At 43.4% G+C, this 24989-nt stretch overlaps 4 protein-coding genes across 6 annotated transcripts; all 4 read right to left on the bottom strand.

The window, feature by feature from the left end:
• Positions 1 to 1090: 1090 nt before the first annotated feature.
• On the bottom strand, positions 1091 to 6077 carry LOC110493503 (GTPase IMAP family member 9). 2 transcript variants are annotated; one of them, XM_021567808.3, is made up of 4 exons: positions 4511 to 6077; positions 4071 to 4168; positions 3164 to 3940; positions 1091 to 2910 (listed from the first exon to the last, which is right to left on the bottom strand). In XM_021567808.3, exons 2-4 carry the CDS (start codon positions 4099 to 4101, stop codon positions 2525 to 2527), a joined length of 1194 nt encoding a protein of 397 aa, XP_021423483.2. In that variant the 5' UTR covers positions 4102 to 4168; positions 4511 to 6077; the 3' UTR covers positions 1091 to 2524. The 2 variants fall into 2 exon arrangements, with proteins under 2 accessions (XP_021423483.2, XP_021423486.2); XM_021567811.3 differs by having other exon boundaries at positions 4071 to 4172; positions 4511 to 4785.
• Positions 6078 to 6713: 636 nt separating this feature from the next.
• LOC118940361 (noggin-2) lies at positions 6714 to 7866 on the bottom strand. The gene is given in 2 exon segments (XM_036949390.2): positions 6714 to 7116; positions 7118 to 7866. Coding segments are annotated over 2 exon segments (888 nt in total). The 3' UTR covers positions 6714 to 6977.
• An 822-nt stretch (positions 7867 to 8688) lies between these two features.
• Positions 8689 to 16533, bottom strand: LOC110493504 (target of Myb1 membrane trafficking protein). Of its 2 annotated transcripts, none has more exons than XM_021567817.3 (15): positions 16341 to 16533; positions 14579 to 14663; positions 14320 to 14398; positions 13948 to 14097; positions 13336 to 13470; positions 12897 to 13052; positions 12447 to 12563; positions 12056 to 12189; positions 11667 to 11709; positions 11327 to 11462; positions 11091 to 11163; positions 10716 to 10791; positions 10227 to 10304; positions 10098 to 10137; positions 8689 to 9970 (listed from the first exon to the last, which is right to left on the bottom strand). In XM_021567817.3, exons 1-15 carry the CDS (start codon positions 16390 to 16392, stop codon positions 9828 to 9830), a joined length of 1497 nt encoding a protein of 498 aa, XP_021423492.2. In that variant the 5' UTR covers positions 16393 to 16533; the 3' UTR covers positions 8689 to 9827. The 2 variants fall into 2 exon arrangements, with proteins under 2 accessions (XP_021423492.2, XP_090060658.1); XM_090204532.1 differs by having other exon boundaries at positions 11327 to 11459; positions 16341 to 16511.
• A 1242-nt stretch (positions 16534 to 17775) lies between these two features.
• LOC110493505 (osteocalcin 2a-like) lies at positions 17776 to 20593 on the bottom strand. The gene is made up of 4 exons (XM_021567820.3): positions 20225 to 20593; positions 19855 to 20058; positions 19192 to 19327; positions 17776 to 18569 (listed from the first exon to the last, which is right to left on the bottom strand). Exons 1-4 carry the CDS (start codon positions 20283 to 20285, stop codon positions 18467 to 18469), a joined length of 504 nt encoding a protein of 167 aa, XP_021423495.2. The 5' UTR covers positions 20286 to 20593; the 3' UTR covers positions 17776 to 18466.
• Positions 20594 to 24989: the final 4396 nt, after the last annotated feature.

Here is a 24989-nt window from a genome sequence, read left to right as displayed (position 1 = left end):
AGTATGATTTCCAATCAGAGACAACAGTAGACTGCTGTCCCTGATTGAGAACCATACCCCGCCAAAACATATGTCTCAAAATAGAGACATAAAAAGCCTCTCTAAGGTCAGGGAGTAACATCTTTATTGTTTGCTCTTTGGGGTTTTAGACTGGGCATCTGTAAAGCACCGTGTGACTACTGCTGATGTAAAAAGGGCTTTATAAAGAAATAAAATATAAATAATTTGATCGATTGATTGCGGTACTCATCCATCATTATTGGGCTGTTTCAACAGAACAACGTTTGTATGCAGAGCTCAGGGAGTTGCCCGAAGCCACATTAATTTGGATTTATTGTAACGTTACCTCTGTATTTATCTAGTGTCATTAATTCATATGCACAGTTGGGGGGAGCAACCTGTAGCTTCCCCTCGCCTCTTCAATCCAGGTTTCCACATTGACCCCGCACTATGACCCCTAGACTCAGCCATGTTTTGACCCCCCACTCTGACCCCCAGACTCCACCATGTTTTGACCCCCCACTCTGACACCCAGACTTCGCCATGTTTTGACCCCCCACTATGACCCCCAGACTCCACCATGTTTTGACCCCCCACTATGACCCCCAGACTCCACCATGTTTTGACCCCCCACTATGACCCCTAGACTCAGCTGTTTCGACCCCCCCACTATGACCCCCAGACTCAGCCATGTTTCAATCTAATTTCACCCCCTTTATATCTTCTTACCAGTGGTTGCTGTTTATGGCCTGCTGTCAGCCTCTTCCTTGCGTGCCATGTTTCTTTATTTTGTCCTCATTACACCAGTGCCCTATAATCCTGTGCTCGATATTTCACCTTTCGATTCGTGCAGGTGCCAAAGATTTATTTGGGATTATCATACAGGTTTGAGCATGAATTTGAATAATAGTTTGACCAACAGAAGTTCAAGATCAAGAATGATGTTGCAGCGCAATGTGAGGTGCAAGCTGCGCATGTCTTCTGCTACATTTTTGGTTAGAGTATATTTAACAAAAAATCGGATTATGTATATCATTTTTTAAAACATATTGTCAGATGAGAAAAAAAGAAGAAACCCCGCATAATGCTCTTGCTTGTATCACTACTCTTTAATTAATAAGCTTTACATAACGGCCTCGCGGCCGACGTCAGAGCTTTTGTGAGTTATTTATTAACACCCTTATGTAGACATAGCTCCACCCACAACGCATCGAATGGGGTTGGGGGTCGATGGGAAAATAAGTAACTGTTACCAAATATAAGTGTGCATTTCATACGTATTCGAATAGAGGGTGTACATATAACATATAACACGTCTGTAACATATTGTCAGCGAATGTGTTAATTTAAACAATCATAATATGAAAACATTTAATTTAGAGGAAACATTCAAACAAAGACACATAGGCTTCTATACAAGCCTTTGTGTTTTTTTTTATATCAGAAATAAAAAAGAAAACATAGCTCAATAAATCATGTTAAACATGAATTAAATATAGAATAGAATGTTCAGTGCAAAAATCCCCTAGTTAGCTGGGTACCAGGGTGAGGTGCGCTGTAAAAGGTTGGTTTAGTGAGCGCCTCAGTGCAGACTTTTGAGTGATCAAGTATGAGAAAACTGTGGGTCAACAGAGGAAATTCTGTGGTGAAACAGTTTTGAAATAAAGTACAATATGAAAACAGAACCGTTTTGAATTCATCCTTGTATCACAATCTATGACTTTTTGTTTTATTGCAACAGAGTATATGGCATCTCACATTTGTTTATTTAATTCACTGAAATATGTGCATTCGTGCTCAAGCCTACTGTGCTGTATGTTAAATGTGTCTCTGTGAAATCCTTGAACAGTGATCCTTTAAAAAGCTGAGAAGAATATGATTCATGTCTTCCGAAGTTCTCAAGTCTGCTATCATCCTTCTCTTCTGCGGCTGTCAGAGTAAATATATATCTACAGCTACTGGACAACCTGACTACACCAGATAATAGTATAGTAGGACTCAGATCAACACAATCCATCAGGTCACAAAGGATGCAGACATTCACCCCCACACAATAATAAAAACCTCTCAACAACAACCATAAGTTACACAGACAAAGACAGAGAGATTTGAGAGAGTCCAGTTGTGCTGATGATTATACAACGTTTGTATAAAACATTCGCCTGATGTTGCAAGAACGTTCCCAGAACGTTGCGCATACATTTTGTTGCAGCATGTTCAAAAAGCATTGCTGGTACATTGTGTTATTACATTACCAGGAAACATTACGAGAATGTTTGGGGAAAGGTTGGGGAAAGGTGGTTGTTACAGATGGTGTGCGTTTTTGTGAATGTTAGGAGAACGTCCTAATTTCGTATAAAAACCCTTTCTTATGTTCTGGGTATGTTCCCGGTTTGCTGGGCAGTCTGTCCTGTCTCTTCACTGGGGTCAGCCAGTCAAGTCAGGTGAACCATGAGAGTCCATACAGCACAGTCCATACACTACACACTGTAGCAATAGAAAAGTGTTGACATTCAAAAGTGTGTCACTGATCCTTATCAAATCTTTTAGATTTTGGAGAATCTAAGAAGAAGCCTGCTCGCTCTTCTCTCCTCTGGCTTTCATTTTCCTCGGCTTTGACTGCGATGGAAATATCCCTTGCTGCTGTGGCGGCTCCACGGACAGCATAACTCACAAGAACAGCCAAAATAATGCCTATAGGAATCCCAATACATGCGCCAAGTGTTCCATGTTCTGCACCTGCAACTGCTCCCATGAGTGCCCCCACTACAGCAGTCATAATCACTATTAGTGGTTTGACGTAGTGGCCCACCACAGACAAGGCCTCTTCCCTGTATCCTTGCTTGACGGCCTGTAGGTCCACCTTCTGATGGTCAGCCATTACCGACCCGTCCTGCTTCTCTGTGCTTACTTCAAAGAATAAACACACACACAGAGACAGTTCATGAATCAGATCACCGTTACAGATGTAGGATCTTAATTTGAGCCAGTTTGCTTCAGCAGGAAAATAAACCTGCAGCAATAGGAAATGTGAATTATTATGTGGATTATTTTTTAAGGACAGTTCTGTAGTGGTTGATACATTTTTCGTTAGGGCAAATCTAGTCTGAAATGTCAGAGTGGAAATTAACTTTAGAAGCAATTTTAAACTTATCATACTTACTACTGGGGGGAAGTAGTTGACTGCTACTTGTCCTCTTCATCAACCTTTCTTTAGGCTTCTCTTCTTCTCTATACTTCTTCAGCTCTTCTTCCTTTTCCCTCAACTCTGTTTTGTATTTCTGTTTCAGTCTGTCCTCTCGGTCTTCATACATCCTTCTCAGCTCGGTCACTTCCCTTGGCATGGTCTCCATCAGTTCATAGTATACTTGGGGGATTAAGAATTCTTCACAGTTTTCTGCTACCATGGTGTCTATCTTCATCAGGAGCTCAGAAATCTGGGGAAGAGAATTCCCACACTCAAGGAGATGGTGTCTGTCTCCACATTTCGCTAGAATACTTTTTGCTCTGTCGATCATCTGATTCTGTGCAATGGATGTGCATTTCTCCTCAGCCTCACTGACAAACAATACCATGGTAAACTTCCATGCCCTAACTGACAATAACTCCATGTGATACCGAATCGCCTTTCTTTCTGCGGAGGAGAGTGGGTCGCCTATGGGCACCACCAGAAGAAGAGCATGGGGTCCTGGAGGACATAGGGTCACACTATTCTTAATTTCTTGTTTGATATGTGTGGACGTGTATTTCACAGTGTCCCAGCCCGGGGTGTCCACCACGGTGACGGTCCTTCCAGCCACCTCACCCTGCTTCTTCACACACATGCCTCCTTCACTCCGGAAGTTCTCTCTGCCCAGGATGGTTTTGGCTACTGTACTCTTCCCAGCTCCTACTCTCCCAAGCAGCAGGAGTCTAAGATCGGACTGGGGAGGAGGACCCCCTGCATTAGAGGGTAATAATCAGACACAAGCTCAGCACATAGTCTTAACTTACACAATGTGTTTCAAAACACACGCTGTGGAAAGGAAGGAATTATCGAAAAGTAATAGGCTGAACTGGAATTTACTTACCATAAACATTTGGGGAGCGTTCACTCGCCATTGCACAGGTGAGTGACTTTGTTTTTATGTCGTCTCTCAGAGGTTACCTCTCACGCGCTGTTCTTTAGCTGCCTCGCATTGAAACACATTGACGCAGGTTAAATTAGATCACCATGGTTTATACACTTAAAGTGTCCCATACCATTCACAATCATACACAATTTATGGAATTTTACTATGCCTCTGTCATCATCCTCTTCCACGTTATAGACTAGCTTAGAATGAGTTACATAATGAATAAAGACAGCGATATGATTTCATTGTTCATAAACGTACAGTGTGTACGTACGAACAAGGAAGCGAAGGAACCAGTAACACAGGAATCCCAGGTGATAGAGATTACATTTGATAGTGATTACACATGCATCTTAAATCAACTGTGTCTGGTAAAATAATTATGTTTTACTTACATTTATATTATTTTGATAATTATCCGTTTCCAATAGCTAACAGCACAACATGGCAGAAGCAGACAGACGTGCACGTTAACACTTCCTGAAAAGTTAACAGGTGGTTTATGCTCTGTCAAAAGACACATGATGGACTTTAGTCTAGTAGCAGAGTAGGCGTGTACATAAAAATGACAGGCAACACTATATTATGTAAAATATAATGTAAGGACAAATAAAGCATTGTAAAGCTAAATTAAAGTGATGTTATCCATCTATGCCCCAAAAGGGGACAATAACATATAGGCCAACGTGAAATGTTTTTTTTTTAAATCAGAAAATAATTGTTAAAACAGTTAATAATAAGATTTATTTTGAAACAGTTGATAAAAAAATGGAAATAATGTGAATAATTGTGACATTTTGATACAAATTAATCATGTTGACATCATATTAGAATGAACGAACAGATGTAGACGAAACAGAAGATAAATTATTGCACGGCAACACTGCTACCTCTTCCTATTTTAGATGCAGTTACAGATCGAGTTATTTCCTGAGTGAGTACTCTGCCCACGTGATGTGGTTTTCCTCTGCAACATACAGAGCAAACCGGATAACACACACTTCCTCTACTGTTGAGATATGGTTCCAGGTCAATAGAGAACACCTAAGAGCTTTGACCTTGAGTTTCACGTATATGAAGAAGCAGAGCCAAATATAGACATATATTTCAAGGTAGAATAACTCAACTAATGACCCATTGAGTTTGTATGTAGGCCTATTCTTGACCTACAAAGGCTGATGCATTTGACTCATTTGAGAATTATGACAAGCGTTATCTAGAAAGTAATCTTTTTAAATCCGATTTTATATTCTATCAAATGTTTGAACATATTGTCAGCTAGTGTGTTAATATTAACAATCATAACATGAAAACATAACTTAGGCAGAACAGTAAAACAAAGACACATGAAGCATGTACTGTATCAGACTATGACAGACACAATTCCGCACCTGAGACAATACTTTTCACAATCCTCCATCTGTTTCTCCATTGCTGTTTTTATTTTACAGCCTGCAGAACTTGTTCTTCTCCCCTTTCCCACCTCCATCATCGCCCTCCATTGAGAGGGATTCTGGTTCCTGTGAACAAACAGAGCTCGGAAAAGGAGAAATTTTCACTAACAAATGTGTGCACAACATTTGAGAAATAAGCTTTTTGTGCGTGCGTATTAAAAATGTCAGGGATATTTATTTCAGCTCATGAAATATGGAACCAACACTTTACATGTTGCATTTCTATTTTTGTTCAGCGTAGTTGAAATTGTAATTTTGTTCAGACTATCACAGCTTTATCTATATACAGTATCTACTCAACAGCTCAATGACGTGGATGTCTCTCCATTCTGCCATTTATACACAAGACATACAACTTGTATCAATCACTCTTATGTTTCGATGTCTATCCCTGTGGGCCTATCTATCCATCTGTCTATATATGTGTGCATCATACTGTACTGGAGTCGGTGAAACTTGAGGTTTCGCTCACTTCTTCAGGAAGGCTTTCTCATGTGATTGACAGTGATGTAGTTTGGCAGTATGCCAAAGTATGCCTTGCTCCTGAAGAGTCAGGAACTCTCTGATGAGCTTTCTCTGTAAAACATCATTCGCTCTGGAACCAGTGAGCAGAGAGCTAACAGGCAATTCATTTGAACACATGGATGTAGCTGGCTACTGTAGCAGCATTAATTCAATACTAATCAAGGTAACACTACCCAAGAATACCCTTGGATGGATGAAGAATCATCCATATTTCATCCAAGGTGTAACCAGGAGACCAGTAAAAACAGTTACACAAGCTTTCTCGCCTGGCAATAACTGGGCTGAAAACGGCCCAATCACAAATAAGACCTATACATCGAGAAATACAAGCAACACAAGCGGTGTAAATAGCAGTCAATGTAAAATGTATTTGAAACTCAAAATTAGAGTCCACTAATTTACGCAATAATCGACATTGACCCGTTTGTGTTATGACATTACCACTAGATGGCGCGCGTTGACAATAAATAAAAATTCAGTGCTGAAGGACAGCGTTGTAATTTTCATCTCTTTCCGTCACAGTAGGCTATCCTGTGTAACAGACATAGAAAAACGCTACAAAATGTGAAATCTAATCAAAAATGAAAATGTCCACCAAAAAAACCCACATTAAAACACATTGGTTGGAAACATTCAGTTTATTCAATTTTCGTCCAATAGCTTCATTTCATACTAATGAAAACAAGTTGATTACGAAACCCAAGTGAATTAATTGTATGCAGGTATATTTATTTAAGGCTGGACAAACAATACTTGATAATCAATTGCAAAACAAATTGTCGTAAGCCTACATTGACAATCAGATGTTCAAATAAATTCTCTCCTGAATGTAGGCCAACCCCAAATAGGTTACATGTTCGTGATTAACAGTGATCAAATAAAACTATTTGCATGAACATTTACACGCTGTAACCACAGGATAAGGTACCTGCCTCCACAAACACTTCCTGCCTGCAACACCTGTCCCTACCACCACAATCCCCCTGTCGATCCCGGCCATCTCTCTTAACCCATCCCCGCCTCTCTTCGCTGCTCCAGCAGTGCCAGGCGAGTATCTTTATCTGTGTGGTTTGGGCCTGCCGGCATGCCATCCCGCTGGGGAAAGAGCAACTCCGCGAGCCACCAGATTTTTCGCAATCGGTGTGGCGTAACCAGCGGGGCCAGAACACTGGAGCTAATTTGACCCACTGGTAGCGCATTCCACAGGTGGCCGAGCGGACCAGCCAATCACGCAGAGTGCTGGCAACGTCTGCAGGAAGTTCACTCAAGTCCAAATCCTCTGCGTCGTTTTGTAGTTTTCGTTGGTAGCGCGCTGCACCCTCGGTCAGCTCTGGAGACGCGTCGAAGTTGAACCCCTCGATGGTGGTGTAGTTTGATAAAGCGGGAGGAGCGGGCGGGTCACCACGAGACGCATCGGTGTCGACCCTTGCTTCGGCTGGGCGTTCTATGGACATCCAGAACGGATCAAAAGACGATCCCAAAATACGCAGGAGCCGGTTGTGCCGCAGGTGTTTGGGTTTCGGAGCGTAATGGTAATCCTCCTCATTCATCGAGAGTGAATATGGCCGAATCAGCTGCGAGGAAGATACGAAACGACTTGATCTGGTCCGTAGAAAGGATACATCATCGAAATCTGTGTCCTTTTGGCCCATAGGGGTTTCACTGCGCACCTGCTCCTGGTTGGGAATCATTGAAGTTGCGCTGGTGAGAAAGACAACCAGATATGTCCAGCACAGTAAAACGCTCCTTAACCAATTTATCAATACATCCATTTTCCAAACAATGGATGTCTAAAGTGAAGTCAATCACAGTTGTAGTAGGCCTAGGGCATTGACTCAATAGGTACAAAGGACTGTCCCACTTCACTGGCTCCTCTCCACTAGCTCTGGCAAGTCTAATGTAGTTTCTCCTTCTTCCTCTCATAATACATGGTTGTTTTGGAGTCTTCACAAACCCATACAGTCAGTGTGTCAGTGCACACATCCTTGAACAAGGACACAATAATACACAAATAGAGCTGATGTCAATAAAGTAGGATCTGGGAGGAGTCTCTCTTATCACCTGAACAACAGGGATTTTATCAGCTATGGCTGGAACAGGCGATACTGTCCACACCGTCTCTCTCTCTGGTATGATCACTCAGTCAAAGACCTCGTGCTGAAACACCACAGGCAGGAAAGGAGAGAGACAACGCTAGAGTGGGAATGGTTTGCAGTGGTGAGAAGCGTGGTGGAAAGGCGTGAGTTGTTGACCTTCATTTTATCACAACGGCCTTACAGTACTGGAAACAGTTGATAATTCCTCATACCATCCCATGTATGTAGCTCCAGTAGGCTACTAGGAACAGGAGGGAAACCCTGTGGTCAGGAGAGGTCATAATCACACAAGTTCCCGCTACGTCAAACATAACTAGTATCTGCAGCGTGTGGCTCACCCTGAGTCTCAGAGACTGAAACATAACAAACTGGCAGCCCAGACCAAATATGTTCGTCAGGACAAGAGCCCCTTTCATTTACGGTTACTGGAATCACCTCTTCATGGTCAAAGCCACAACAACAGGTTTCACTATAATAAATAATAATACTGTACTATCGTTTTCAAATATCAATATTTTATTTTCATTCATAATACTAGGCTTCATATATATATTATACAGTTCACATAGTGCAGTATATGAACTATCAAACGTCAGAAGTAGAATTAAGTGTGAATCTCTATTAATATTGCTTTCTGCATTGATTCAACTGGTCTCAGTATTCAGGAAATCTACATAGTGTATATTTACAAGTCTGTGCCGAGTGTACAAAACATTAAGAACACCTGCTCTTTCCATGGGCTCTAAGCTATGATCCCTTATTGAGGTCACTTGTTAAATCCACTTTAAATCAGTGTAGATGAAGGGGAGGAGACAGGTTAAAGAAGGGTTTTTAAGCCTTGAGACAACTGAGACATGGATTGTGTTTGTGTGCCATTCAGAGGATGTATGGACAAGACACAATATTTAATTGCCTTTGAATGGGGTATGGTAGTAGGTGCCAGGCGCATCGGTTTGAGTATGTCAAGAACTGCAACACTGTTGGGTTTTTCATGCTCAACAGTTTCCTGTGTGTATCAATGGTCCACCACCCAACTTGACACAACTGTGGGAAGCATTGGAGTCAACATGGGCCAGCATCCCTGTTGAATGCTTTCAACACCTTGAAGAGTCCATGCCCATGTTTTGTACCCTCAGTGTATAGGCTTTTGAATGATGTGATACCAGAGTGGGGGCTCCCGAGTGGTGCAGCTGTCTAAGGCACTGCATCTCAGCACTAGAGGCGTCTCTAGACACCCTGGTTAGAATCCAGACTGTATCCGGGTTAGGCCGGTGTAGGCCGTCATTGAAAATAAGAATTTGTTCTTAACTGACTTGCCTAGCTAAATAAAGATTCAATAAAAAAAAATACCACCACGCAGTGTGTGTGTAACCAAGCACGCATACTCAGGTGATATATATATATATATATATACACATTGATAAGGTAAAGTGCCACCACAACATAACCGATTGTCATCATGTCCTAGACTTTAACTACAGCAACAGCACAAAGTGAAGACTGAAAAACATCTTCATTTTATAGTAGAAACACTATGATTAAAGAGGTAGCAAGGCACTGTGTGTATTCATCCTATGTGTTGGCTAGGACTACGTGTCCACCTGTGAGTCCACCTCTGCTGCGCGTGCGCTGTTCTCTCAGAGTGAGAAAAGCTGGTCATGGGAGCTCTCCTGTGGCCGGGCGGATTGTGGCGGGGGCCTGGACGAGACGGGGGGCAGGCTGTGTGTTGAGGGAATGTGGTCGGCCACCTTCGCCCTTTCCTCCAGAAACTTGTCAAACTCTGAGAGGGAGAAGGAGAGAGAGAGTTAATGGTGTGGGTATTTTGCAACACTGATTTCTACTGGCACAGGCTGAAATAGGATATTGGCAATGACGATGGTTAAAAAGGGAAGGAAAAAAAGACTTACCCTCACTGGTCAGCCCTTCCCTGTCCCCAGCCTCTGGTTGCTGTAACATGAAACAAGTACACATAGCAACCCATTCATGTTTGTTGAAACGTCAAGAAAACACACCACATTAAGAGGTCACCGTCTTACCGTTTCTGTGTCCGCAGACAGACATCTGTCAATGTCTCCCAGGATGGAGTTCTTAGAGCCAGGCTTAGACGAAGGAATCTGAGGGGGAGGGAGAGAAACAGAACAAAAAGAAGGGTAGAAAGGAAAGAGGGAGGTTTGAGTCTTAGTAGAACGGCACAAGGCAGATGTTTCTAGCGGGGTCTAGTCCTCAGGGCCTCAGTGTGTGAATGCATGTTTTCATTCAAACCCATTTCTGCATCACCGCTAATAGAGTCGCTCCTGAACTGTTATATAACTGGGACTGTGTGTTGGACATTGGCTCATTGCTGTTGTCTGCATCGAAACAGTCCCTTCCGGAAAGTTACACCCTTATTGCTGGCAATAACAGTATGATTCAGAATGTAAATCAACAGTAAATTGAAGGCCTTTAAGTCAGTATTTTTAGATCCTACCCGGTGCTTTCCGTAAGATATGCTATGTTGACCGTAGATAATGAATGAGAAACATTACCGCTCCAGTGACCTGTAACCTGGTGTCCAGGGCTCCAGCCAGTCCTTCCACTGCTCCTGGGTCTTCGTACCGCATACTGGACACACACAAGACTACATCAGTGGAGGCTGCTGAGGGGAGGACGGCTTATAATAAAGGCTGGAACGGAGCGAATGGAATGGCACCAAACACATGGAAACCATGGAAACCAAGCGTTTGTTGTGTTTGTTACCATTCCGCTCCAGTCATTCTCCCCAATTAAGGTGCCTACCAACCTCCTGTGGACTACATACCATAATATGTATAACAGTCGTCTTTGGTGTACATTTCTTCGGTGTGTTTTGATATTTGTATACTGATAGAACACTCTACATCGCCACAGTGAAGGTGTCTCACCTCTTCCTCTGATCGGCCAGAGAGCTGCCCCTGGTCTGGGCAAACATGTCAAACTCATCCTCCTCTGGTGCACCTGACGCACAGAGACAGGCTGTGAGACAGACACCAACATCACCTTCTCTTATTCAATGACCACGGCCTCAGAGTAGGAGTGCTGATCTAGGGTCTGAGAGATTAAGACTAAGAAATGGAGTCCGACCGGCCTTGAGTTTTAATGCAAAACAGATGCCACTCACTGTGGTTGGCTGCCTGCCTCTGATTGGAGGGAGCGCTGAATGCGGGTTGGCTGGCGGCCGCGGAGGTGGTTGCTGGTTGGCTGAGGGACTGGGGCACAGGGCTGAGGTCAATGAGGTTGGCCCTGGCAGGAGTCTGCTATAGGGCAGAGGGAGAGGATACATTGGGTCGTGTTCAGGATGGTGCATCGTATTGAACGTTGCAATTAAAGAGCTGAAATGACTGCTTACTGTACACGTCAGTGAGGCACGTCTGGTCAGCAGAATAGATTTATGTCTGAACATTGTGCCCTACTGAACTAGATGTAAAACACAAAAACAAAAAGGTGAAAGATGACTGTACCTGCTCTGTAGCTGTTCTCTGGGCCTTATTGAGTCTGTCAAACCTAAACAACATGGGAGAAAAAGAGAAAGTACAGACTTCAGAACATGGACACTCTGTAATACATGTGCCTCATTTTCAATGTCTTTCTGACTGCAAGTAGCCGAGAATGTGTGTGTGTCAGCCCTAGGTTCAAATACTATTTAGGGTATTTCATTTATTTTCAAAGATATTTTGAAGTAAGTACCTGGATATTTGAAAAGACAAGTAGTTGAATATTGGAATGTACAGCGTTTGGAAATACACTTAGAAAGTATTGGCATGCATTTGAAAATACTAATATACAGTAGTTCTCTGACTCAAATACAATCCCATGCATTTAACACAGGTATTTGAAAATAGTATTCTACCTGTCGTAGCGGATGAAGGCATTGTGTAAGTCATCGTTGACGACCAGCAGCTCCTCTATGAGGCCCTCGTCCAGCAGCCTGGGGATCAGCTCCACCACACGGCTCTGCATCTCCCTGCACACCTGGTACAACTGCTGCTCACACAAACAGAGGGGGTTGGGTGGGAGGGGGGTTAGAGGGAGAAGAAGGGAGAGAGAGAGAAAAAGAGAGTGCAGCAGATTGGGGGAGTCAGAGGACATCCAGGATTCACTGCCTGATAACACTGAATTGGAATACATGACAGTGGCACATTTGAATACATGAAGGCAATAAACAGGGAAAGAGACCGCAAGAAGAAATGGAGCGAGAGGGAGTAGAGAGGCAGGGGAGGAAGAAAGACATGCAGACAGACCTGCAGTAGCTCCGAGTCCTCCTGCTGGCTCTGTCCAGGCGTCAACTGGTTCAACATCTCAGTCATCACAGTCAGGTTCCCCCTGACCAGAGCCAGGTCAACTCTCAGCTTCTGGGCCTGAAAGGTCATCAACAGTAGCATCCTTAGGCTCTTTGTCAATGCTCTCTCAAATGAGGCTTTGGGGAAAGACATGAGGAGAGGAGGCAAAGAATCATAGAGGCTACAGAGTCGTCGTCATTACCACTTTAACCACGATGGTACGTACAGACGTTTCCCCTCGGCACGTTTCACAACAATTTGAAGAGATAAGTCAATAGTGGTCTTAAACAGAACCAACACTTTAAACACAGTTAACCAATGTTTAACTGTAGCTAGTATTTACTCACACTGTGTGTACATGAGTATTACCACAATATCAAAAGGGTAATGCATTTATGATCTATTCAGTACCTGTTCAGGAGAGATGGCGATGGGTCCATCGCTGAGTTGTGGGGGCACGGCAGTCAGTGCAGCCTGGGTAGGGGACGAGGCAGCAGGGCCACGGGGAATCTGACTCTGAGGTGGTGGAGCTGGCACTGTAACAGAGGAGTCGTTCTCTGGAATGCTCTAGGAAACAACAGAAAGAGAGCCACGTAATAATAGAGCCATTAGCACATCATCTGATCCAAAACAGCACACATGTGGCTCATGCAGAAATGCAAACATCATGCTCCAACCAACTGAGCTATCGGAACCTCAGCATAGTAAAGAGTATGTTTTGTGGGAAGGCGATGTGTGTGTGTAAGAGAAATAGTGATCTATCCAGAGATAACAGACATGGAAGGTCAAAGTTCACCATAGGATTACATAACAAATCACCAGTAAATTATAGCATCTCTATGAGCCTTACCCTGAGGGGGGTGTGGATGGGGGAGAGGGCGTCCAGGTCGGTCATAGGGAACTCCAGGCCCCGCCTCCTCAGATCCTCGTACACACAGACCACACCTCCCAGAGAGGGAGAGCTACGGAATGCATCGGCCCACGCCTGAGAGACAAACAGAGCGATAGAGACAAAGACAGACAGACAGAGAGTAGAATAGAATTTGAGAGGGGAGGAGCAAAAGAAGAGACTTCATGAATGAACAGAGAAAACATGCATTTGTCCACCATTAAGCTCAGAGTTTGTAATGAATGTTGTCATTCCAACCAATTTCTACATCATCTCTAATTGATAAATGACTTTACATGATGTACGAATGACCATAGACGATTGACGTGATAATTAAATCAAGGCATTAACCCCATCATAGCCTATAACAATTGACTCTACAGTCTTGCAATAGTGGGATCATGTCCAAGCTAAATCAACAGTCAATAAACAGCGGAGTTGTACAGTGCCTGTATATGATCCAAATGGATCGTCAGAAATGGCCCCCCTATTCACCAGAGCCCAAAACGTGGTGCACTATATACATATGGAAAAGGATGCCATTTCAGACTCTACCTGTGAGATGCAACCCACCTGTATGAGGCTCAGCACCCGGTCGTGCAGGGTGGTGGGAGGGTTGTTCTTGGGCAGGATGGCTCGGACCAGAACCCCCTCCACAAAGTCCTGGGACGCCACTAGAACATGGAACCGGTGGCCACAGTTCTTTACACATGCCTCCAGAACCTAAAGATAGATACAGGAGGAACGACTGAGAATACACACACTGCAAGGAACACACTGAGCAGCATGTACTGTATATAACCCCATTTAGTTCAGTCACTCCCTGAAGTCACTCGGTTCCTGTTTTCTTCAATCCCCAGTGAGAGACCCAGATGATTCAACATTCCCATCAAGAGAACTCCAATCCTCAGAAAATGGAATAGAAAGACCTGAAATAATACTCACTGTCAAAGCCAACATGATCTCCATGAAGCTCTTATTACCAACAATCCTCTTCTTTATGGCTCTGACTGCATCTTTGGGTCTAGGGAGGAAAACCACACATACGCACTTCCAGCATTAATTCCCAGAAAGACTGTATTTATTGTTATCATATTAACAGTATTGCTAACTGTTTGACATCGAAAATGACGCAGTACAAAACAGTCATCAATAAAAACACCATAGAAAACAAAATGGCCTATGTGACGCCATCCATAGTTACCCTTCGTCTGTCTCGTTGATGATATCACATATCTCCATGTTAAGGGCCCAGTCCTCTGCATGCAGCGAGGCGCTGGTGGCTCGTTCTGTCAACATCAACAGGAGATATTATACTCTTATTATGACTGTCTGAGACGATAAACAATATGACAATATACTCTTATTATGACTGTCTGAGACGACAAACAATATGATATTATACTCTTATTATGACTGTCTGAGGCAACAAAGAACATGGATGATTAATCATGCCTACTGTATGCAGATAGACACACAACATGGATGATTAATCATGCCTACTGTATGCAGATAGACACACAACATGGATGATTATGCAGATAGGCAGACTACAAAGTCACATTTTATACCCCAGCATTATTGATACTTATCAATACATATCAATATAGCTCGATATCAAGAGAACACATAGAATAGCATCTAGCCTATGAGTGACCGTAAACATAGGCCTACTGTAAAATCTATTCAGCAGGCATTGGCCTACGTGTGATTGTCATAAACAACTGAGGGTTGATTTTAATTGAATAATGATTCAGTTTAAAGTATTTACAATCCGGCAAATTATCTAAACTCAGCTAAATGGCATTTATTGAGGAATGTTTGTTCCCATTTCATCCTCTTTGCACTCCACTCTGTGGCCCCTTGAGTTGGTCATTGTAATTCTCTGCTAATCTCCCTCTTAATCTCTCATCCACACCTTCCCCAATTCAATTCAATTCAATTCAATTCAATTCAATTCAAGGGGCTTTATTGGCATGGGAAACACATGTTAACATTGCCAAAGCAAGCCTCTCTCTCTCACACTCACTCCCCCTATTTCATGTGACTGTCAGCTGCTTCTGTTCGCATTCCCTCCGGGGTAGTCTAAGCATATATGCCATGTGAGAGAGAGGGCGAAGTGAATGAAGGAAGAGGAGTTTGTGTGTGTGTGATGTCAGGAACTTAAGGTCACCAAGGATGTCAACACTTTCACTAGACTGGACAGTAGACATAACTTTCCATAGCTCATCTCCATCAAAACACCTGTGACCTAAAAACATGATCTGCATTTGATATAGACAGTTTGTTGATATCAATTACATAATCTGTTTATGTATGCCATAAAGACCCTTCAAGACATGATGTGGAAGTTGACCAACTTTGACTGCAATAATGCTATGCCAGTTAAGAAACCAGATATCTAGGATTTAAATTCTTTGGGCATAAATTGTGAAATGTTCATTGGTTATAGGCTGATAATAATTTCAGTCTTGAAATGGAGCCTATTTTAAACGGGTTGTGAGCCAAGGTTTTGAATAAGGAACTAAGCAACAAATTCTATGCCCCTAAACCCACCCATTGGCATCAGTGATTCGTCAATATTGCTGTCATGTCCCCACAAATTACGAATCACATGAGCGATAAGGGTACTTTAGACTGCTTCTAGTATTTTATTGGCTTGAGAACAGATCTTTCAAGGCAGATAACGGCCATAAACTCACATTAACGTTCGTATATAGTACTTGGCAAATAAAAGTAGCTGCAATTCCAACTTTTCTGTCTGAACCTCTATAACAAAACAGCCCTGTAACTTTCACAAAATGTATTAAACGTTTGAACATAAATAAATACCTAGCTGGATAGATACAATTTTCAAGTTTCTAAAGTTAAGTTGCGATGTCATTCAACGTTGCAGATCGAGCGACGCATAATTAGCTTGATGGCTCCGCTTTGAACATCTTTCTGCAATATTCCTCCCGACTTACCAATTCGTTGTCCAACAGGAGAAGAGAAGGGGCTTCCTATGAGAAACTCCATATTTTCCACAAAGTCGTAATTCCAAAACGGTACTTTTTTCACTCCCAATTCCCCGTTATTTCCCCGTTCGTAAGTAGACCTGTATGACGCTAGACACAATAAGGATTAGCCACGACAGTGGATTTTAGTGGCCTTCAAAATAAAGGTTCCCCATGGAAAGTCATGTAAACGGATTCAAACAATGTAATTATGCCATATTTGGACTAGATAATGCTAAACAAGGTTATAATGTTGTTACATAATTTAAAATGAAGTTAAATAATGCATTATTTGTGTCAATAAACATATAACGTATAAGTCCCGCTGTGGATGTATTAGACCACATAATTGCCTTTGGGGCATACTAATATGCACTGTACAGCCTAAACTAGAGATTGTGCTCCCTTGAAATGGGGTATCAGCCTACTCGGTGACACCCACAGACACCCACAACTTTGCTCTTATTAGGGAACTTTAACTGTGGGCAATTCTAAAGTCGAATACATCCACAGTGCGATTTCAACTGAATTTAACTTTTTGGTGTGAAATGAACTAATTATTGTATTTAAAAAACAAATTATATAACAACATTCCGGCCTTGTTTAGCATGATCTAGACCAAATATGGCATGAATCAACGATTTGCATTGTTTTGAATAACTTTCAATGGAGGACATTTATTTTGAATGCAAACCGGAAATTCCCCTATTGTGGCTAGCTTCACACAGATCGTAGGTTGATCTGTGGACGCGCGGTCACGTGAATACCACCAGGCCAGGCTATGGTTATAAGGATTACATACTATACTGTGTTATAAAGTGGATGTGTGGACAGGACAGAATACCCACTCTTTTCATGGCACTTCGATACAAAGTGATTTTCTTAGCAGGTTAAGAGAGCATTTTTGCTAACCCTAACCCTTTTCCCAACCTATAACCTCGGTCTTCTAACCTGTTACGCATATTCTCCTAATGTGTTAAATTTCCCTAGCCCTCTACTAAAAAGTAACTTCGGTATCGAAGTGCCATGAAAATAGTTTTTCCCATGTGGACACTCAGCAGTTGAGGCTGCTGAAGGGAGGACGGCTCATAATAATGGCTGGAACAGAGCAAATGGAATGTATTTGATACCATTCCATTCATTCTTCTCCGTCCATTACCACAAGCCCGTCCTCCCCAGTCAAGGTGCCACCAACCTCCTGTGGTGGACAGTCTGCAGAAGCAGTGATGACAATCAGTGAGCTATACCCTCGTGTGTTAATATCTTGTCTTTAGGTATATAAAAAAGACTTATTCAAACAAATACAGAAGAGGGTAATTGAGACAGACTGGTATGGAAGCCTATATGGCTTAGGTCCCAATACTGTACTCAATTTGCTATAAAGGAAACACCCAAACACAAAATATTAAAATGTTCTCCACTTTATTCAGCACTTATGTGCAAGACAGTAGTCAAAGTGGCATCAACAAGGTTTGAGTTTGCATACAAACTGTGGTGTCCTCACTCTTTCTAAACCCCTCCTTAGAAGATTGATTTAGTGATGATAACAATCAATACAAATCTATGACAGTATTGACTATCAGCAATAGTTACACTACGAACAGGAAGCAATAATTTAAAATGTATGGTGATAATACATTGCAGATAAATATTAATGTGCGCTTTAGCCTACCTAATACTACAAAACGGATAAAGATTAATACATTTATGATACAATACATTTGCGGTTTTAGCACCATTCTTTGTGATATTGTGTTGAGCAATTTACATTAGCAGGCCCCTATAACCACAGGACTCAGTTCCTATATGCCTCTAGCTTCTCCTCAATATTACAAAAGCTTGGATCAGACATGCCTTTTCTTACATTACCCAAAACATATAGTTACAGCCGGCATTACGAGTACTGTAGCTACCAATTTCACTTGTGGCTGGTCTTGCTCCCTAAAACGTGGACGAAACCTGTTTGTGTTTGTTTCCTATGCCCTTATTAGGACACTGTTGGGAGTGGTTGATCCCTTCTCAAGAATGTAGCTTCATGATGATGAAATGGAAGAGAGTATTTTCTCTCTCTCCAGGTTGCATAGTAAAGAGTCTGTTTAGAAGGGAGGTGGTCCATAGTATGCGGTGTATGCTGCAACGATGCCAGCTGTCTCCGCCATGTGCTCACAGGCCAGGTTGAGCTCGCACACCTCACTTAGACTGGACGCCGAGAGAGAGAGAAAGAGAGAGAAAGTTGGGGTTAATTGACTTCTCATCAATTACACATAACTGTAGGGCAAATGTACTTTATCAATTTGCTTCATGTGATTTTTTTTTACAAAACAGCAGTGATATTCTGCATATTTTGCTCCAGTCATTTGGCTTGTATGAAGTACAGTAAGAGTGTTGCCTAATTGTAAACATGTGTAAGGTAAAATGTAAACAGATTATTTGGCTTCTTGGCGGTGACGATGCAGTTAACATTCCACACACTTTTTCCCAAGCATCATTGCAACGTCACCTTCTAACACCAAATCATGTGAGGTAACACCCTTGACTGTTAAATGACTAAATGAGGCATTCAGGAAAAGCGAACACCCCCAATTATAGTAGGTCACATTTGACATGGTTGTGACAGCTGTTGGCTGGCAGATAGCCATAGTGTGTGTAGTGTAGTGTTGAATGATGGTAGCAAAAAGCTTGGGTTAGAATGTTGTCTTATTGTACAGTAGTCTATTAGCTTGTACATTTTCTATAGAGCAATGGTAGAGTAGTTCTGTGATGTGTTCTAGAAGTGTGTGTGTTCTAGAATTTCGAGTTCTAAAAGGGTATTGGAGCCTACCTCTCCACCTGGGTGAGGGTGAAGGCAGCAGCTGCTTGTCCAGCCGCCCTCTTCCTCCTCAGCAAAACTGAGGCCAGGTCTCTCTTCATAATCACCACTTCTCGCTCTGTAGCTGCAGCTGGGTCCTCTGTCATAACTGGAATATATATATACACACACACACACACACACACACACAAACTTACATCTGGCAAATGTTTAACAACCATACCTGGTGCAAAAAGACTCCTTTATTATTAAGACACTATTCACAGTAGTCTTAATTCACATTCTTTTCAAACCCGTACGTACCACACACACACACACACACACACACACACACACACACACACACACACACACACACACAATTCAACCCTTACACAGTACAAATGTGGTTTTGCTTCCTTTTTTAGAGCAGCTATGGTAGCCTAAATTTATGAACAGTTTTATTTCCCATTTTTTGTAAATGTCAACACAAACCTGTACACATAGTCTTACACATTTCCTTAAACTGATACCATTACAAATACAAACACAAAGAAGGCGACCCTCTTTCCCGTTTCTATGCAGATCTGCATATACTGCATACACAATCTGCTAGTATCAATGCATCTGTTAACTTTACATCAGCACACTGCGGAGCAACGACACCATTTAGAGTTAGTTAGAGAGATGCCAGACCTTCAGCACTAGCTGACTCTGAAGAAGAAGATGAGGAAGAGGCTGAGGAAGAGTCCGAGTCCGAGGAGTCTGAGGCAGAGGCTGATGAGTCGGAAGCCGAGGAGGAAGAGGAGGAAGCTGATGAAGATGCGGAGGAGTCTGCGGCTGGTGCTGGTTCAGTGGCAGGGTCAGGAGCAGGATCGAGAACCACATCAAGAGCCAGATCTGTTGAACAGAGAAAATCCCATTGGCTCATTATAAGCACGTATGAGCGTTTATGTCTTCTTATAAAACATGTTACGTTAGTTCTCTCGTTAGTTCATCTCGTTCAGAATACATTGTCACAATCAGAAGTTATGATGAAACAACACAATATGCTTTCCCAACTTACCGTTCATGGACAGAGAGACCGACAGAACGGCACAAATGGTCAGGAGAGTCAGAGACTTCATGTTGTTTTTGGGTTGTTGTCTTGCTGCTTTCTTGAACTACCAGTGAGTGGTAGTAGTAGAGCTTTGGTTCTTTCTCTCCTTCTTTCAATGCCTTCTTCACTGTATATCCCTCCATGGTCAATATATACTGTAGTCATCCCCCTCCCAATCAGATACACACTATGGTGGGACTATGTGATTGGTTAGGGAATCGAATGTCAACTTGTACCACTTCCACTTTCCTGGACACTCATCACATAACCACCCACACACCCGACAGGCACTGGAACAGGCTAAAACACACCCACACAAACATACACACTCGATGTGGCATACATACATGTACACCCATCCCATGTAGCGGAACCAATGAAACGAAACAAGTAGGGATGTGTAAGAAGGTTTCTAAAAATGGAATTCCTCTTCTATGTAGCCCCTTTAATTGCACAGGGACTACTACATTTGATCTAGAATGGACCTTACATAACCATCACGCCAGGAATATTGTGTCTGAAAACAGAAAAGTGCTGGTTTGAAAATGAATATAGGCTTTGAGTTGAGAAATATGATCAGAAACACAGGCTATTTCTGGCATTGTTATTGTTGTAGTGTACAGGTAACTGCCAAACTAAAGGAAACACCATCATAAAACATCTTCATTCAATTTGGTTGAGTCAAATATGTCAGATCTTGTCACAAACAAAATAAAGGTCAACTGGGCCTGCCCAGATTTTTTTTATACATGACCCTAAGCATGATGGGGACCAGGAACCACACCTGTGTGGAACTGGTTTTAATGTCTATGGTGTGGAAGCACCTGCTTTCAATATACGTTATATCCCTCATTTATGCAAGTGTTTCCTTTATTTTGGCAGTTACCTGTATGTGCATGCTAAATGAAATCCTGTTAGAGTTATATTCATTCACAACAATTATTCTGAATCCCAACCATTAATTTCCCCCCATTTCGGTCTAAATGGAATCAATCCTGAAATTCTCCTGAATTCGATTCCATCCCCACCATTCATCAGTGTAGCATAAATAATCCCAACAGAAATACCTCAAAAAAACCAAACGGGTCAGAATAGAAGCAATGTATCCCTCTAAATAAGACATTGTCTATAAGTTGTGATTGGATTTAAATCAGGCCCCAGCCAGTGGCGTGTAGCGGATGACCCTGGATCTGAGTTGCTGAGAGGCTCAGCTCCTTGGCTGCTTGCCTCAAACTCCCACCCCCACAAACCCCAAACTACAGCCCAGGTCTACCACACACTACTAATCGAGTGACTGGGAACAGCACCAAGACTCATTATGTGACAGAGATTAATTACAGCCTACCAGTGCCCCACTGAAGCCACAGCCGTTCACTATATAAAGGCTGGGGCCATTCAATTCCAGACAGATCCACAGCCACACGGTTTAAACTAACTTAACGACCCAACTGTTACAGCCACACTTGATGTAGTTTTGCATATGCACAGGTATAAACAGCTTGCCTGGGTTGCCCATATGTTAAATGCACAATGATGTGTGTGTGATATGCATATGCATATGGATTGGATAGATTTGTTTTGGTGGGGGCCTAATATAGACTGTGGTTGGTCGATATATAGAGAGACAAGCTTGCATCTGATATCGACTGATTTTACATTTCAATTTCCAGACTGTGGACAGGGAGTAAAGCCACATTGAAAGGTAAATATGGTAGATGATCCAATATGTCTTGATGTATATATTTATATATCTCGGCGCTGACACCAGGGGCCTGGTTGTGTGTTACAATGAGAAATACCATTGCCTCCTGCTGTAGCAGACTGATCTTTATGTCAATCTCTTGCTGGTCTGTTCTTGGTGTTAAAGGGGCAATCGGTAGTTGCTACATCCATTTTTTGACATAAATGATGTGATATGTACTCATTGATTCTTGAAGAATATAACTTATAAATGTCATGTATTGTCATGTTGTGTCTTTCTGTCCTTTCCTTTCACCCTGTCTCCCTCTGCTGGTCGTATTAGGTTACCTTTTCTCCCCCGCTTTCCCCCAGCTGTTCCTTGTCTCCTCTTGACTACCTCGTCACCCCTTCTCCCACCTGTTCCCCTTTTCCCTCTGATTAGTCCCCTATATCTCTCTCTGTTTTTGTTCCTGTCCTTGTCGGATTCTTGTTTGTTGTGTTTCATGCCTGAGCCAGACTATCGTCATGTTTGCTGTAACCTTGTCCTGTCCTGTCGGAATCTGCCGGTCTATCTGAGCCTACCACAGTTTGGTTATTAAAGAAGCTCTGTTTAAGTTAGTTCGCTTTTGGGTCCTCATTCACTCACCGTAACAGAAGAATCCGACCAAGAATGGACCCAGCGACTTCGGATCCTCTCCACTCAGCCGTCGAGATCCAGGGAGCGATGCTAGGCAGACACGAGCAGGAATTGTCTGCTGCTCGACATGCCGTTGAGACCCTGGCCACCCAAGTCTCCAACCTCACAGAACAGGTTCACCATCTCCGCCTCGATCCACCGGCCACTTCCAGGGCTTTCGAATCTCCGGAGCCCAGAATCAATAACCCGCCGTGTTACTCTGGGGAGCCCACTGAATGCCGCTCGTTCCTCACCCAGTGTGATATTGTGTTTTCTCTCCAGCCCAACACTTACTCCAGGAGCACTGCTCGTGTCGCCTACGTCATATCTCTCCTTATTGGACGGGCTCGTGAGTGGGGCACGGCAATCTGGGAGGCAAGGGCTGAGTGTACTAACCAGTATCAGGACTTTAAGGAGGAGATGATACGGGTTTTTGATCGATCTGTTTTTGGGGAGGAGGCTTCCAGGGCCCTGTCTTCCCTATGTCAAGGCAATCGATCCATAACAGACTACTCTATTGAGTTTCGCACTCTTGCTGCCTCCAGTGGCTGGAACGAGCCGGCTTTGCTCGCTCGTTTTCTGGAGGGTCTCCGCGCAGAGGTAAAGGATGAGATTCTCTCCCGGGAGGTCCCTTCCAGCGTGGATTCCCTGATTGAACTCGCTATTCGCATTGAGCGACGGGTTGATCTTCGTCACCGAGCTCGTGGAAAGGAGCTCGCGTTCTCCGTTGCCCCCCTCTCCGCATCACTACCATCTTCCTCTGCCGGCTCGGGAGCTGAGCCTATGCAGCTGGGAGGTATCCGCATCTCGACTAAGGAGAGGGAACGGAGAATCACCAACCGCCTCTGTCTCTATTGCGGTTCTGCTGGTCATTTTGTCACTTCATGTCCAGTAAAAGCCAGAGCTCATCAGTAAGCGGAGGGCTACTGGTGAGCGCTACTACTCCTGTCTCTCCTTCAAGATCCTGCACTACCTTGTCGGTCCATCTACGCTGGACCGGTTCGTCAGCTTCCTGCAGTGCCTTAATAGACTCTGGGGCGGAGGGCTGTTTTATGGACGAGACCTGGGCTCGGGAACATGACATTCCTCTCAGACAGTTAAGGGAGTCCACGGCCTTGTTTGCCCTGGATGGTAGTCCTCTCCCCAGGATTCAGCGTGAGACGCTACCTTTAACCCTCACTGTTTCTGGTAATCATAGCGAAACCATTTATTTTTTGATTTTTCGTTCACCTTTTACACCTGTTGTTTTGGGCCATCCCTGGCTAGTTTGTCATAATCCTTCCATTAATTGGTCTAGTAATTCTATCCTCTCCTGGAACGTCTCTTGTCATGTGAAATGTTTAATGTCTGCTATCCCTCCTGTTTCCTCTGTCTCTTCTTCACAGGAGGAGCCTGGTGATTTGACAGGGGTGCCGGAGGAATATCACGATCTGCGCACGGTGTTCAGTCGGTCCAGGGCCACCTCTCTTCCTCCACACCGGTCGTATGATTGTAGTATTGATCTCCTTCCGGGAACCACTCCCCCCCGGGGTAGACTATACTCTCTGTCGGCTCCCGAACGTAAGGCTCTCGAGGATTATTTGTCTGTAGCTCTTGACGCCGGTACCATAGTCCCCTCCTCCTCTCCCGCCGGAGCGGGGTTTTTTTTTTGTCAAGAAGAAGGACGGGTCTCTGCGCCCCTGCATAGATTATCGAGGGCTGAATGACATAACAGTTAAGAATCGTTATCCGCTTCCTCTTATGTCTTCAGCCTTCGAGATCCTGCAGGGAGCCAGGTTTTTCACTAAGTTGGACCTTCGTAACGCTTACCATCTCGTGCGCATCAGGGAGGGGGACGAGTGGAAGACGGCGATTAACACTCCGTTAGGGCACTTTGAATACCGGGTTCTTCCTTTCGGCCTCGCTAACGCTCCAGCTGTCTTTCAGGCATTAGTCAATGATGTCCTGAGAGACATGCTGAACATCTTTGTTTTCGTTTACCTTGACGATATCCTGATTTTTTCACCGTCACTCCAGATTCATCTTCAGCACGTTCGACGTGTCCTCCAGCGCCTTTTAGAGAATTGTCTTTTTGTGAAGGCTGAGAAGTGCACTTTTCATGCCTCCTCCGTCACTTTTCTCGGTTCTGTTATTTCCGCTGAAGGCATTAAGATGGATCCCGCTAAGGTCCAAGCTGTCATTGATTGGCCCGCCCCTAAGTCACGCGTCGAGCTGCAGCGCTTTCTCGGCTTCGCGAACTTCTATCGTCGTTTCATCCGTAATTTCGGTCAGGTGGCAGCTCCTCTCACAGCCCTTACTTCTGTCAAGACGTGCTTTAAGTGGTCCGTTTCCGCCCAGGGAGCTTTTGATCTCCTCAAGAATCGTTTTACATCCGCT

This window comes from Oncorhynchus mykiss, chromosome 17 (genome assembly GCF_057628025.1).
Source record: "Oncorhynchus mykiss isolate SJ-2025 chromosome 17, ASM5762802v1, whole genome shotgun sequence".
NCBI classification, from domain to species: Eukaryota; Metazoa; Chordata; class Actinopteri; order Salmoniformes; family Salmonidae; genus Oncorhynchus; species Oncorhynchus mykiss.
The sequence above is the reverse complement of the archived record's forward strand: the minus strand, read 5'-3'. Positions and strand labels throughout refer to the sequence as shown.